Genomic DNA, 15965 nt, shown 5'->3' with positions numbered 1-15965 from the left:
ATGGACCTTTGGGGGACATTCTAGAATTTCTTTTCAAGTCTCTTACCAATTTTTAGTCTGTTATATATTTTCCTGCTATTGAGTCGTATGGATTATTGATAAATCTTGAATAGTAACCCCTTCTCTGGTTGATGCTTTTCAAAATTTTTCCCTATCTGTAGATTGCCTTTTGACTTTGTGACTGTTTCCTAAAAGCTCATGTTACAAATGCACAAAAATAAGTGGGACTATATACATCATAGTCTAATTTTATTTTGTCCTCAAAGGAGTCAAATTTAGGTTCTCTTAATCTAGGACCTTAATTATTTTAAAACAGAGAATACCCAGTTTAAGTTGGCCAGTGTATATGATGGGGAATAAATTGAGCATCCTTTTAAAGTATGTATCTTTTGCTATCTATCCTTATACAAAGATCACAAAAGGGGTTGAGGGTGTAGTTCAGTGGTAGGGCATATGCTTAGCGTGCTCAAGGACCTGGTTTCAATTCTGTACCCCCCACCCAACAAAAAAATAAAATAAAGCAGAAAGAAAAATTAAGATCACAAAGGAGTTTGAAATTTCACTAGTGTTTTTGGAGTACTTTCCTATGTGCTATGTGTAGAGTACCTTTTTAATCTCTCAACAACTGCTCCACAGGGTGTAAGTACTATTATCTCCCTTTTATTGTCAAAGAAAATGCAAATAATATGGAGATACATAATTAATTCATGATTTGGGTTTATTAATTACTTAGCCCATTTTAAAACATTAATAGTACAAAATCTTTTTGGAAATATTCATAATTTGACCACAGAGAAATAGTAAAACTTTTACCCTGTGTTACTGCTACCTCACAGTTTCTGTGGTTGTATAACAAATTATCCAAATTAACAGCTTAAACACACATTTGTATTATTTCAAAATTTATGTGGTTAGAATCTGGGCATTAACTGGGGTCCTCTGCATCAGGATCTGCTTAAGCTTACTTGGAATGATCAGACTTTGTTTATATTATAGGTACTGTATTTAAGGTTTGATTTGTTATTCTTATAGCTCAAATCTAACCCAAGTGAAAATGAAGAAAAGGAAGCCCAGGCTCAACTTCTAAAGTCTGATGAAATGCAACGTTTGCGTTCACAAGCACTCAGCGCTTTTGAAAGTGCAGATTATACTGCTGCTATAACCTTCCTTGATAAGATTTTAGAGGTAAGTTTCTTAGATACTACGCTGACAAGTGGCACTTACTGATTTTAACTGTTAAGACATGTTTATACAATTAGACATACAATATACTACAAAATACCTAGATAGAATAAAATGAGATTGATCCTTGAACTTTCAGCTGTTAAGTGGAAAATTGTGTTTGTATGGAACATAATTTGCAACTGAAGTTTTCAGAATGTGCTGAAAACTGATGTTTTCAGAGTGTTGTGAATGTGCTGTGGAGTGAGAGTTACATATTTTTATACATTGCGTGCTTTGCTATTTTGTTTGAATTTTTTGGAGAAGAGAACTCTGAAGATTATATAATGGGGTAGGAGATGACAGTGGTTGAATAAAAAGGAAAAATGATATTTGGAAAAAAAGAGGAATGTTGTAGGAAAGAAGGCAGATAAAGAGTTGACAGGACCCAGAGGGTTCTAGATAGGAAACTTAAATCTGTGGTTTCCTTGCCTCAGAAGGATTTAATGACAAATTATTTCAGAAGGAAGTCTAAAGTATTGAAATGGAAGTAGTCATAATTCATATTTAATTACCATTTTCACAGTACTTTGATGTACAGTTTCATTAAATCTTGGTAGCAAACTTGTATGTAGAATGGGCATTTCTTTGATAATTATATAGGGGAAATCTTGTGATATGGGCTGGTGGAATTCATGTTTTACTGAAGTATTTTGTAATATTATGAAATGTTATGATTTTTACTTTGTAATAGTAGACTGTCCATTTTGACCTACCTTATTGCTCATTGATCTTTAATTTATATGATATTGATTTTGATCTTCATAAATGTGAAAAGTTGGCTGACTTTAGAACAGTTCTAAGAAATTATGTAAAGATACTTCCATATGCTACACTGGTGGGCTTTTGGGTTTATGTTTTGAGAATGCCAGTATATTTTTTAAACATTATGGACTTTTGATAAAACAAATGGTGAAGCCTCCGTCTCCAACCTTCTTACATTTTTTTCCTTTCCTTTATTTTTTTGATAAGAGGATTTAATTTCAAGGAAATGACACTTTACAAAAGAGAATTTAGTTAGTAGAATATATACATATTTTGCAGTGTATTTTGCTAGATTTATTTTCAGGACTAGATGTTAGAATTGTTGATTAAGTAAAAAGAAATGATTATTGAATATTCTTTTCAAATATGCTTCACTGGGAACAATGGTTAATATTAAATGCAGTGTTCCCTTTTTTTATTATTCAGTTTTAGAATTATATAATTGAAGGAAGAAAGAAAAGGACCATTAGAACTTTAAGATATTTTTGGAGCAATTGCCACCTTTTTTTCCTCCCAGTACTGGGGATTGGGTCCAGAAGAAGCATTCTACCTCTGAGCTATATCCCCAGCATTTTTGTTTTGTTTTGTTTTCGCAGTGCTGGGGATTGAACCCAGGGCCTTGTGCTTGCAAGGCAAGCACTCTACCAACTGAGCTATCTCCCCAGCCCTGTTTTGTTTTGTTTTGTTTTGAGACAAGGTCTTGGTAAGCTGCTGAGGTGGCCCTATAACTTGCAATTCTCCTATCTCAGCTTCCTAAGTTGCTGGGAGTACAAGTGGGCATCATAGTGCTTGGCGCTACATCTTTTTTTTTTAAATCACATTTAAATTGTATCAGACTTTTTAACACTCTTTACAATATGGAAGTCATCACATTGAGGATGTTTTATGTTTATAAATATACAGATAAAAATATGTGGGATACAAGAATGAATGTTCACAATTGATTCTTAAAGTCTAGTTCTTTTGTTTCTCAAGGTTTGTGTTTGGGATGCAGAACTACGAGAACTTCGAGCTGAATGTTTTATAAAAGAAGGAGAACCTAGGAAAGCTATAAGTGACTTAAAAGCCACATCAAAATTGAAGAATGATAATACTGAAGCATTTTATAAAATCAGCACACTGTACTACCAACTAGGAGACCATGAGCTGTCCCTCAGGTCAGTCTTAAGATTTTAATATTAAATTATTAGAATTATGTGGTTGACTTTTTATACTGTTTATATATTATCCTTATGTTACTCTAGTTTCACAGTTTATTTTCATGAAACATTTTTATTTCGTTAAAGTAAATAAGCAGGGCTAATTTTATGCTATAAATAAAATAGTGTTTAATGTATAATTCTATATAGGTAATTTTAATTTGAATTATTAGTAAATGTTCATGATATTGTGTCACACATACAAGTACATAGTAAATTATTAAGTATGTTTTGTTACAAATAATTTTTTGTGTGATTTTTTTGTATGTAATATGGAAACCGATTATTTTGACTTGGTGTTTCCTTTTTTCAATTACATGAGCAGTGAAGTTCGTGAATGTCTGAAACTTGATCAGGATCATAAAAGGTGTTTTGCACACTATAAACAAGTAAAAAAACTTAATAAGCTGATTGAATCAGCTGAAGAGCTCATCAAAGATGGCAGGTAAGATTGTTTATCCCAACCACCACCCGTACTTTCCTTCTTAGATTAGGGTGTGGGCATAAATGAACTACTGAACTCTACCAAGCTCATTTATTTCCTGGTCATTGAGGGTCATTCTAGATGGCACAGTGCTTTAGCAAAACCACCAGGACTGTATATTTTGGGAATAAGGCAGAATATAAATATTAATTGTATAGTATTCTTACCAGCAGATTTATGTTAGGCCAAATTTTGAGTGTCTCTTATTTCAGGCATTGAGTTATGTACTAAGAGTACAGAAATGATTCAATTATAGTTTTTGGTCTTAAATAATTTATAGCTTTGTGTGGAAAAGTTTATGGCTTTGTTTGCTTATTAAAAGATAATATGATACCAAACTGCTAGAATGTAGAGAGTGTGATGGGAATACCAAAGAAGGGCATTTAATGAAATCCAAGATATTGAAGGCCAGAAGTTAAAGCAAGAAGCTTGCTGGAAAGGTAATCCTGAGCCAAAAGAATAAATAAAAGTGCAGGCTGGGGTTGTGGCTCAATGGTGGAGCACTTGCCTAGCATATGTGAGGCACTGCGTTAGATTCTCAGCACTGCATATAAATAAATGAATAAAATAAAGGTCCATGAACAACTGAAAAAAAAAAAAAAAGAATACATAGAAGTTGCCAAAAATATGGGTTGTATCTGTGTAAGTATTATTTATAGGTGGTTTGTATGTTGGGGCAGGGATGTTGAAGAGAATGGAGGACATGCCACACAACAATGCTTAGTAGAAGGTTGGCTCTCATCTCCCTATTCCTAATACCATTGGAAGCTGTCACACGAGAATGCTGTACCCAATTTCCCCCAACTTCTGGCAAACTATAATAGTACAGTATCACAGTTAGGATATTAATTCTTCACCATAAGAATCTCTCATGTTGCCCTTTAATAGCCATAATCATTTCTCTCCTACTATCATTTGGCCTCCACAATGCTTGATAAAAGATTCTATGTCATTCTGATAGTTTTCCCCTCTAGAGTCTCAGGTTTCTGTTTTTGAGACTTTCACCTTTAATATTCATTAGTTTATTTATAATGTATCTTGCTTGGCCTGGATTTCTTGGGTTACTCTATTTGTAAGTCACTTAGCTTCTCCAATATATAATGGGCCATATCACAATGTTTACTCAAGACAGACCACATATATAATGATGGTACCCTACGATGATGATGGCCTAGTGATATCATAGCCATTGTAACACATCAGTCAGGTGTTGCTGGTGATGCTGACTACAGCAGACTTGACAGTTGTATCCAGGTGTAACACATACAACTATATACAATGCATAATAGTTGGTAATGGTAACGCACAACTATATTACTATTTTTATATACATATTCCTTTGTTTAAAAAAGTTGACTATAAAACAGTATGCAATGTTATGCAGCAGTAGCCTAAAACATCGTGTCAGAGGCCACATCAGGCGATTGAGCTATACCATCTAGTTTTGTAAAAATGTAGTCTTTGAAACTTCTGCAATGATGAAATCACCCAAGTACACATTTTTCAGAATGCAGCTCCATTTTTAAGCAACGTGTGAGTATATGTAGGTTTAGCCATTATTTAAGTACTTCTTTAACTCTTTGTCCTCTTCTTCTTAGACTATAATGACATAAATGTTAGATCTTTTGTTATAATCGCACAGGTCCTTGAGAGTATTCATTTAAGACTGTGTCCTCTTTGTCGTTCAGATTTGATAATATCCATCCAGTTAAGGAATGCTTTTCTTTGTCCTCTTTGTTTGCTATGGAGTACATTCAATGAGGGTTTTATTTCCATTTCCTTATTTTTTAGTTCTAAAAATTCCATTTGGTCTTTTCTTTGCTGAGCCATCCTGTGATTTTCACTTGTTTTAAGCTTTATTTGTAATTGTTGCTTTTTCTTCATGGCTGCTTTAAAATGTATCAGATGATTCTAACATCTCTAGTTGGGATTTAGTATTGTCTTTTCTCTTTTGGTCTGAGATCTTTCCATTTCTGGATATGAATGGTTTTTATAATTGAAACTTTTAATTTTCATTTTGTTATAAGGCTCTGGTTTTAATTTAAACCTTGCTTTTGGCTTTTTTTTTTTTTTTTTTTTTTTTTTTTTTTGGCCAAGTGGAGGGTGGGTATCACACCTTGGTACTGCTGGATGGAAATAGAAGTTTCCCCCTTGGCCTTTGTTGATAACTGAGGGTAGTGAGGGATTCTTGCTACTGAAAATAGGTTGGTGCAGGATAAAGTTCTGGCTCCTCACATGATCTTCTCCATTGACACCACTACTGGAGGAGTAGGATGGAGGAAAGTCCTGGCTCCCTTTTGGCTTTCTCTGTCACTGCCTTGGTAGCGCTGGAAGGGAACCTCATTCAGCCTCAGCAATGAGATGTCTAGTTTCCCCACTGGCCTTTGCTGGCGGGGCCTGGTTTATCTGAAGTATTTGGCTAGACTAAGGTTGTTACTGTTAAATAGCTTTCTGCTTTGCTAGGCTGCCCTCTTCAGGTCTTCTGGTCAGGGAGAATAGATTCTGGCTGGGTTTTTATTTTTGCTTTGCATTTTGGGGTTGCTGGCATCTTCAGCTCCAAACCTGGGATATATGAAGCCAAATAAAATCCAGGGAACTTACCATCATGTTTTTCCTCAGTTCCTAAAGCCACTAGATAGTTTGCCTCTCTCCCCTGCTTTTAATATCTAGGATTTTTAGTTGTACTTTCCCCACTTCCTTCAGCTAAGTACATCTACTCAGCTCTCCTAGAAACTAGCTTTTCTTTTAAACGTATAGCTCTTAGAAAACTTGTAAAGTTGGGAATTTAAGCAGGTTCCTTCTATAAGGAACTGCATTATATTTATTTGTGAATATTGACATTTGCTGACAAAATGGCACATAATGGGCTATTATTTTCATGTTATAAAACTGGATCTCTGTTTTGTTGAAAGTGCTCCATTTCAAACTTCAGGTGTTTTACTCAGTTTCAAAATCTGAGCATTGTTCCATAAAGAACTTCATCACTGGATTTGGTGTTCATAGGCATGCCTTGATTTGTCTGGGTATATGTCTCCTGTGGCCAGGTGTTTCTCTCATCTCTACCTTCCATGCAACTCTAGGTTAATAAGGTCCAAGCAGTGTTTGAAAGCAGGTGTTCATTTACTTTAATTGATAAAGCAACCCACAGTGAAGGGAGAGGTCCTTTTCACAGCTTTGGAAAGAGAATTTATTTTTAATCATCACGATTTGCTCATTTAATAGATACACAGATGCAACCAGCAAATATGAATCTGTCATGAAAACAGAGCCCAGCATTGCTGAATACACAGTTCGTTCAAAAGAAAGGATTTGTCACTGCTTTTCTAAGGTAACAATTGACTTGTTCCCTGAAATGTAAATACTTAACATGATGAATAACAACCATAAGTTCTTTTCCCATACTTGCTTTCAGGATGAGAAGCCCGTTGAAGCTATTAGAGTATGTTCTGAAGTTTTACAGATGGAACCTGACAATGTGAATGCACTAAAAGATCGTGCAGAGGCCTATTTAATAGAAGAAATGTATGATGAAGGTAAATCTTTGAGGAATTTAATTTGAAGTATCTAAAGGTTAATTATGTGAAATTCATACATGTTCAGTTGCTTTTTTTAGAACAAGTTTACCAGCATACCTGGAAATGTTGACAATTTTAGAACAATGGTAATGAATATGAAATTATTCTCTTAGAGGGATTTAAAAGGCACATCGGGGAAAGAGTTCTGTTGTTGAAAACTAGTTCAGTAGAATATAAAAACTTTAGCTTTTATGTTCTAATTATAGATCTCATAGCCTATAATTTAAATTATTTGTTTTGTTTTTTCCTAAGTTGACACTTGCAGATGAACTTGGAGATGATTCATTTTGGATTTACATCTTCCCAGACTTTTGTCTATGCACGTTAGTCTATATTTTATTCATATATGTACACACATACATATCCTGTGCATATGCACAGTATGTATAATACAAATAAAACATAAGGCATACATATAAGTCATATATCTAATAGGAAATGATCCTCTGTGACCTTCATACAGTGTAGTAACAATTAGGATAACTGCTTTTTCTCTACTTGGTTCAATTTGAAGTAATGAGATTCCTGCTAGATGTTACAAGGATGTTGAGTAAAGGCAGTATCCTATTTTCTGAAAGTAAGGTACATATAGCAATATGCATTTTTTTGAGAAACAATTATATGTATGGTTTTGTAGCTTTGTGTGACAGCATGTCATGAACATTTCTTTTTTTTTTTTTAAAGATGATCCTTATAAATCTTATTGCGTATTTTTTGTTTCAAATCGGGTAAAGCATTTTAAATGTTTTCTGTTATAGTTAAATGAAGGATTTGAATGGTTAAATTTGGTTTATTTGTGCACTTTTAAAAACAAACTGGTCATTCTTTTCCTGCTTTCCCCAATTTGCAAAGAATCTTGCAGTTTTGAGGAAGTGATAACAACTCTGGTGACTGTTTGTGGGACAGTCTATGGGGCGTTCAGACCTTGAAGCTTGAGTGAGGTTTGAAACGTATGCAATCGGAACATAAGGAGGATACGTTTGGATATAGGAAGTAGGTCATAGATATGTTTTTGACTTTTGTTGAACAAGTATGACCTCAAATGATGAAAAGGCTTCAAGAATTTATCTCAAATACATGGAACAAGGTCAGCTTATTCTACTGCTTTGAGTATACTTGATGTTTAACTCTTGAATTCTAGCACAAGATTTTATATCTGTTATAATAAAAAGGGGGGGGGCCATAGTGGTACATATAGGGGCCACTATAATGGATTCTGGTGGTGGGGCTTGGCTAGTCTCTGACTTCAATGAAGATAAATGGGGATTTAGAGTGTAGGGGTTTGTCAGTGGGTAGAAAATTATTATGGGGAACATCAGGGTAAGGGAGATTCTTGCTAGACAAGCTCAACTTGTTACTGAAAGCAAGCCAGGGTGATAAGATACAGAACCAAGGGACAAGGAATATGATAAGAGGGTAGTCAGATACCAAAGGTGGGGGATTTTTCTAAATAGATTTAGCACTCTAGCTCAAAGTGGATTCTACCAGGATGGAGAATCCCAAGGTTGGGATCTAGTTAGAAGAGTCTGTGTAAAGTTTTGTTTAGAGGAGATAGTCTCTGTCGGTATGCAGAACACAGAATTACCCTCTGGTTCTCTTACCAGTCATTCCCCAACCCACAGGCAGCTGTTGTTCAGATTTTCTCCATAGATTATGCCAATTCTAGATCTTTATGTAAACAGAAAAATATAGTCTGTCCACTTTTATATAAAACTTCTTTCACTGCCTGTTTTTCAGATTCATGTTACATGCTTTGGCAGTTCATTCCTTTTTATTGCTTAATAGAAGCTGGCAAATGTTTTGTATAAAGGGCTAGATAGTAAATATTACAGGATCTGCATGCCATATGATCTCTGTTGCAACTATTCAACTCTGTTGTTGCTGTGCAAAAGCAATATGCAAAAGAACAGGCATGGCTGTATTCCAGGAAAACTTTTCATTCAAAAACAGGTAATGGGCTGGTAGCACATCTCTTTCTGTACTTAAGAGAAGGCTTCCCAGGGGCAGCTGGGAATGATAAGAAGTGAAAGCTCTGACTCTAGTTTGAAGAAAAACCAATTTGGTACTGAATAATGGATTTTTGGAGTGAGAGAAAATCACTTGCCAGCTGTGTTTTCTTCAAATTCTTTTCTGTATTATGGAGCCCGGGTGGGAACTGTTCACAGAAACATGTCCCTGTGATACCTGCCATGTCAAGGGTTCCTCCACATGCACACCTTTCACTCTGCTTAGAGTCTAATTTTGGGCCCCAGCTGGGCATAGTGCTGCAGGCAGCTGCTGCATATGCCAGGTCAAGAGCCTGCACAGGTTTGTGTTCATCTTAGACTATCCTGATGGCTGCCTTTAAACTTTTCTTGCTTGTTAAACTGAAAATCCTTGGCCATAAATCACTGTTGTTACAGTCTGTGTTGAAATCTGTAGCTGACATGGTCATCCTGACTGCTGATGTTCTTCCTGCTCCCTTTTGTGCCTCTCTTCTGAACTGTCCCCTTGAAGCTGACCATTCAGATTTTCTTTGCCAGTGTCTTACTTTCCTATGTAACAGTCTTTCAGTCTTAGTGAAGATTGCCATGTGAAATGTGGACTACTGATTTGAAAATACATTGAAGGAGGCATTGGGAGATGACGTGGGAGTGTGGACAAGTAAACCAACAGCAGTGGATTTTGTTGAACAGGGGTAACAGGCTTACCTAACTTACACTTACAAAAGAGAATTAAGGCTTATGAACAAAATTATTATTTAAGCTTTTAGCAATAATGGTGAAGGGGCTGGGTATGGATACTGCAGGATAAGTAAAAGCAATGAATTGCAATCCCCCCTAACTGTACTGTCTTGAACATATTTTGACAGCTATTCAAGATTATGAAGCTGCTCAGGAACACAATGAAAATGATCAGCAGATTCGGGAAGGTCTAGAAAAAGCACAGAGACTACTGAAACAGTCACAGAAACGAGATTATTATAAAATCTTGGGAGTAAAAAGGTGAAATTATTAAAATTTATATTGCTGTTTTAAAGCTAATCATTACTCTTTTTTCTCTCCCTGAACAACATAAAGCTATTTTGAATATGCTACAGGCAGGTTTCTCTGATATCGAGACCAGTAATAAAGAATTAAAAGTTGGTGACAAGGCTGTGCACACCAGGTGCTAGATCTAGATTATTATTATTAGGAAGGTTTAAAGGAGTGAGCTTTCTTTTGGTGGGAGAGAGAGAGGGGAGGAAGAAAAGAAAAATATCTCCTTTAGGCCTAAAAATAAAGTTGTTCAATTCAAATAAAGTTGAGTCAAGATCTACCTTCTCTGACCCAGTGAACTGTCAAACTTCAGACCAAAGCCTAAAACTTTGTTTTTAATAAGTAAACTAATTCCAAAGCAAATGGTTCAAAGCCTTTTTAATGCCAAACAGGAATCAAATCAAGGTATCTTAAAAATTTAGAAAGTGACAGTTGTAAAAATCAGTACTTTATTCCCAGTGAGATTCTTAGTGAACAGGTATCTAAGCAGCCTGGCTGGTTCTAATGGTCACACAAAGCTGGGAACTATATAAACACACTGGCAGTTAATCTCATTTTTATGGCAGTAGATTGGATACTTAACTAATGATTGTTTTATCACCCCTCAGAAATGCCAAAAAGCAAGAAATCATTAAGGCATATAGAAAATTAGCACTGCAGTGGCACCCAGATAACTTCCAAAATGAAGAGGAAAAGAAAAAGGCTGAGAAAAAGTTCATTGATATAGCAGCTGCTAAAGAAGTTCTCTCGGATCCAGGTATTGTTTGCCTTCAATATCATCCTAGTCTCTTGAAAGTAGACTTGATGATTTATTAGTTCTTATTCCTTAGAAAGCGGTGTCAAAAGTGGAGGGTGGGGAGCATGGTCTGAGGTCTGTGACTGGTCCTACATCTTTAGAAATTGTTTTATATCTGGGGACCCTCAGATCAAATGTGGAGTGAGAAGGCCTAAGCTTGAATCTTTTCTACAACTTTTGGTCCCAGTTTTTGTTTTTTTTTTTTTTTTTTGACCTGTGATAAAACTGAACATAATACACTATCTCCTAGGTTCCTCCATCTTCACAGGTCAGTGTGAATTCTACTAAACTCCTAGGAGAATGTGAGAAAACTGATCAAGGCATCCTTTGCCTCTTTGGGTGTGATCACCAGCAGTCTTATCCTAAATCAAATATGGATTTACTGGTTCCTATGTTCTTTCATCATACATTAACATGGGCTGGAGATAGGCTAAGAACTGAGATGATACTGAATACTGCATCGCCATTTCAGAAGTTTGATAAGCTATAATGTTTTGTGGCCTTCCTTGTCAGCAGAAGCCTTAATTTGAGCTAAATGGATTCAACAAAGAGGAATTCAAGCTTTGCCACTCTGGCAAATCTTTTTGAACACCACCTGTATGCTGTGGAATTGAAGTTAAATGATCCTTTGTTCTAAGTAATTTATAATCTAGTAAGGGAGAAAGAACTGCCCTTCACTTAGTAGGAACACATACTGTTTGTTTTGTTATTTGGCAGCTATCAGACAGATGCCTACAATATGCCTCCAATGGTCAGCCCATGCAGTGTGGGGCAACTCCATCAGACCAGGAATGAGGAGTCTTTTTTTTAGGGAGGGGACTCTGGAGTGCAGTCTGCCGTCAAGAGCCATGCACAGAGAAAAGAACTACAGGGTGTTTTCCCTAGTTCCTGTTCTTATTCTCAAGATGAACAATTTTTCTAATCACTTTCTTCCCATCTCTGTAATTCCTCACTGTGCCTACACTGGTGTCTCTGCTCAGGGCTGAGAGGCACAGTAGTGGGGTATTAGTTAAAGGAGGGAAAGTGAGCCTGCTGGAGTGTGCATTAAGGGGCCCTTGCTCCCCCTTGCATCCGAGGAACCTTAGTGCTATTCAGGTTAGATAGTGAGGTTCTAGAAAGTTCATTTTATCCTTGGGGAAGGGTGTGTTGATGAGGTTATTGCTGGCACACTTAATTTTGGGGGTTTAATATGACTATTTCATCAGAAGAGTGTGACTTTTGGAAGTCTCTTTCTCTGTAGTTAAGTTCTCCAAAGAATTCCTTGAGTAGCTTCTTTTTTCTTTTTCTTTTTTAGTAGCTTGTTTACTGGCATTTAGTCTCTAGTACCATTTATTTTGGGTGGGAATGGGAGAAGGTGGATTTGAGTATTAGGCACAACCATTTTGATAACTGAAAAGTAGTTCCCTGACTCCCCCCACCCCCTGTCCCCACAAGGTACATGCCTGGGTCTTAAAGTTGCTGATTTATTTTCTAGAAATGAGGAAGAAGTTTGATGATGGAGAAGATCCCCTAGATGCAGAGAGTCAACAAGGAGGTGGCGGAAACCCTTTTCATAGAAGCTGGAACTCATGGCAAGGGTTCAATCCCTTCAGCTCAGGCGGACCATTTAGATTTAAATTCCACTTCAATTAAACCAACTGTTTTTCTGCTCTTCCTTAATTTTTTTTAAAGATAAAAAACAAAAATCTTGTTCTGGGATCCTAATGAAAAACAAATTTCAAGTCTTTGTCCATGACCAAAGAGTTGTTTTAATAGAAAAAAAAAAAATCTATTCTTATCCATTCTAGACTTAAGGTTGATGGATCTGCAGGGGGCGGGCAAGGAATGGTTCTATCTCTGACAGAAGAGCCTGTATTCATCTTATGAATGTCTGGAAGACGTGGTCTGCAGCAGCTCGCCGTGGAAGTGCTCACATGTCTGTGTTCAGCACTGGAGCGTGCAGATTCTTTTCTTCACAGCCTTGCATAGTACTTATATGAAGGAGCTATGATCTTCACGAGAAGGGGTTGTGTTTCAGTGTTCTTAAAGAGAATATGAACAGGTGAGCTTTATTGTTCTTAGGGACAACTATGCTTAGAGATTTTGGTCACTTCAGTCACTTGCTAATGTTAGATCACTGTGCCTCCGTTAATGTATACTGACTGTTTATTTCTGTGCAAGCGTCAACATGGCTGTCACTGAAGAAGGGGCAGAGTCTTTTAGGAAATTTGCCACCAAATTGTAGTTGATAAATCCTGGCATAGACTGTGGATTGATGTTAAACGTTTTTTTCTTTAGTACCTACAGGATACTGAAAAACAACTTGAATTTAATTCTAAGAACCTATGGGCCCTTTTGCTTAACATTAAACAGAACAATTGGAATCTGTTTTACATTTTATGTTTGAGTACATAATAAAGCAGTGGTATTATTTGACTCCTACCTTCAAGCAACACAGTAAGACAGTGTCTCTTACACATCTGGACTGACCCTCTGAGTGACTCCCCCTAGGAGTTTGCTGGCGTGTGTTGGGCAGCAGCTCTGCCCTTACCAACCAGGCCTGGATGCCACTCTTTGTTCTGCCTAAAAGAATGTACAGGCTTGCAAATTGGTTGTTTTTTGCTGGCTCTGCACCCATTATTTCACTTCACAAGGCAGCATCTCCTTCACAGATGCCTTCCTCTTCCTTTTGAAGAAGGTAACTATTTAAGATATATACTAATCAGTCATTGTATACTGGATAATTTTTGCCCTAAAAATGTTACTAAATGAAGAACTGTGAATATTTGTGGAATTGTTAATGCTGCATTTAAAATCTAAGATTACTTTAGATAAGAATTACCTTCATTCTAGAAAGGTTTTTGGTTCCGCCTTGAAGCATTTTGAAACATTTTAAGCATTTTGAAACATTTTAAGCATTAAAGGTTCTAATACATGGCTTTTGTGACATCAAGCATTTTGGTTCCTGTAGGGGCATCCCAAACACAGAAGACTGCAACAGCCAAGCACAGGTCGTTTTCTTTTAGTCATGTCCTGAAACACATGGAAAAAGTTTTTTTTTTTTTTTTAAACTGAAGGACATAAATCATACAACACTTAAGTGCTTTGTGCATCTATTTAGAAATCTATTTCTTACTAATAAACTTAATAGTGCTTTTTGAAAACTAGTGAACAGCTTGCAGCTTTCATTTTAATGTCTCAAAATTCAAGCCAATATGAAAATAATTTCAAAGTAAATTCTTTTTTGTTCCTTAATCCTAGTAATCTCATTACTAGTTATGTCAGCAATACATTTTTTTAACCTGGTTGCTTTTTATGAATAATATCACTGTGACCTCTTTGAAATAATGACGGCCTCTACTTTCAAAAGAAAGAATTTTCACACAGAACAAGAGAAATAGTGACTCACCTTGCATTTGGGAGCATAAAAAGTTGCCAGCAAGGAGCCAGTAGGGACTCAGGAGGGGTCAGAGCTGGGCCTAGCTGCCTCCTAACTTGCTGCCCAGAGGGTTTTTGCATTTCATTTTTTGTCCACATTTAACAACTGAAATTATTGTGGATTTAGTTTAGTCATCTTAACCAAAATCTATAGTTACTTGCTGGTTTTCAATGAAGAGAACAGCACAGCTTTGGTGCCAAGTACCAGTGCCACATAAGGAAATGAGTTCTCTGGGATTGCTTGTGCTGATGAAGGAAGCAAGGATCTTGAGGTGTCAGCCTGGATGGTTGTCAGTCGTCTTGTGGTGTCCACTCAAATAGAAATACGGTCACTGTGTGTTCTCAAACAGTGGCTGAGAAAAACCCTGGATGTGTAAAGGGACAGAGAAGCTGCTCCTTCCACTGCTCCTACACAGTGTAAAAACACATCACTGCAAAAGCATTTTTCTTTTTCTGTGGGATGACTTCTACATTCCCGTCTCTTTTTAGGGACTGCAGATGTTGCAGGTAACCTTTGTGACTGTTTTGGGAAGACCGTATCAAAAAGGGGCACCTTAGCTTTTGCTAGCTTCTGTTCTCAACCCCTCCCTTTCTTTTGGTGGGCTACTGGGGGGGTCACTGGTCTGTTCTATTGACACTGGAAACACCTTCCACAGCAGGAATTAAAACATGTCAGTCTAGTTATGTTTTAAAAAGGTTCTAAAAGGGAGACAGCATTTAATTCATTTCTTAGTTCTGAAAGTTTGTGTTTCCTTACCATGAATACAGATAAGTTGAAAACAATTCCAGTAGTTTACTAATATGAATTGGATGTGATGACTAATTTTAACATGTGTTTTCGTTAGTCAGTGTTAAAAATCTATTTTTAAATATCAGTATGAAAATAAGTTGTGGGAGCTCTGATAATGAAATCTAAAAACTACCCATGATTTTTTAAAGAGAAAAATGTTAATGATAACCAAGTAGAAAAAAGAACTGTAGAATCACAATTTGAAACTGACATAATTTTCTACTCATAGGAGATAATGACAAATTTCACCTTAATTTAAAGGCATGAAATTGACCAGAAGTTGTATTTCACACTTACCAAGAAGAAAGTGCAAGTTCAAAATGGTTCTTCAGGTCTGTGTTGGAGCCGCCTATCTTGCATGTACAGGCCACTGGTGACAGTCCTTGCAAAATGTTCTCACTAAGTACACATCAACAGGATGACCTAGAGAGATTTATGCAACTTCGTTGAATGTAGTTGACTTTTCCATATTTATAAAGGGGGGAAGAAGGCAAATGCTAATTTGTTAGTAACAACCAGTATCCTTATTCTAGATCAGATCATTCCTTTTGTTAGTGGCTGAGTTTTTTCTATAATTTCAAATAATGTTGAGCTGGGATGATTTTTTTTAACAGATGATCTCATTTGCTGAATGACTTAAGAGTAAAATTAGCCACTACGTGGCTTCGTGTATAGTTACAGGTTTTGTTGTATCATCTGTG

At 36.4% G+C, this 15965-nt stretch overlaps 1 protein-coding gene across 2 annotated transcripts in view; it reads left to right on the top strand.

Annotated features, from left to right (window-relative positions):
• The window catches only part of Dnajc3 (DnaJ heat shock protein family (Hsp40) member C3), a 58923-nt gene extending 46033 nt beyond the window's left edge, over positions 1 to 12890 (top strand). For both annotated transcript variants that reach the window (XM_047553040.1, XM_047553042.1), the window contains 8 exons: positions 1033 to 1185; positions 2962 to 3143; positions 3511 to 3630; positions 6892 to 6997; positions 7082 to 7202; positions 10096 to 10228; positions 10870 to 11018; positions 12532 to 12890. In XM_047553040.1, the coding sequence (XP_047408996.1) occupies positions 1033 to 1185; positions 2962 to 3143; positions 3511 to 3630; positions 6892 to 6997; positions 7082 to 7202; positions 10096 to 10228; positions 10870 to 11018; positions 12532 to 12689 (1122 nt within the window). In that variant the 3' untranslated portion in view covers positions 12690 to 12890. The remainder of the gene's footprint in view (positions 1 to 1032; positions 1186 to 2961; positions 3144 to 3510; positions 3631 to 6891; positions 6998 to 7081; positions 7203 to 10095; positions 10229 to 10869; positions 11019 to 12531) is intronic.
• The last annotated feature ends 3075 nt before the right edge of the window (positions 12891 to 15965 follow it).

The sequence above is a fragment of the Sciurus carolinensis genome, chromosome 5 (genome assembly GCF_902686445.1).
Source record: "Sciurus carolinensis chromosome 5, mSciCar1.2, whole genome shotgun sequence".
Classification (NCBI taxonomy): Eukaryota; Metazoa; Chordata; class Mammalia; order Rodentia; family Sciuridae; genus Sciurus; species Sciurus carolinensis.
The sequence above is the reverse complement of the archived record's forward strand: the minus strand, read 5'-3'. Positions and strand labels throughout refer to the sequence as shown.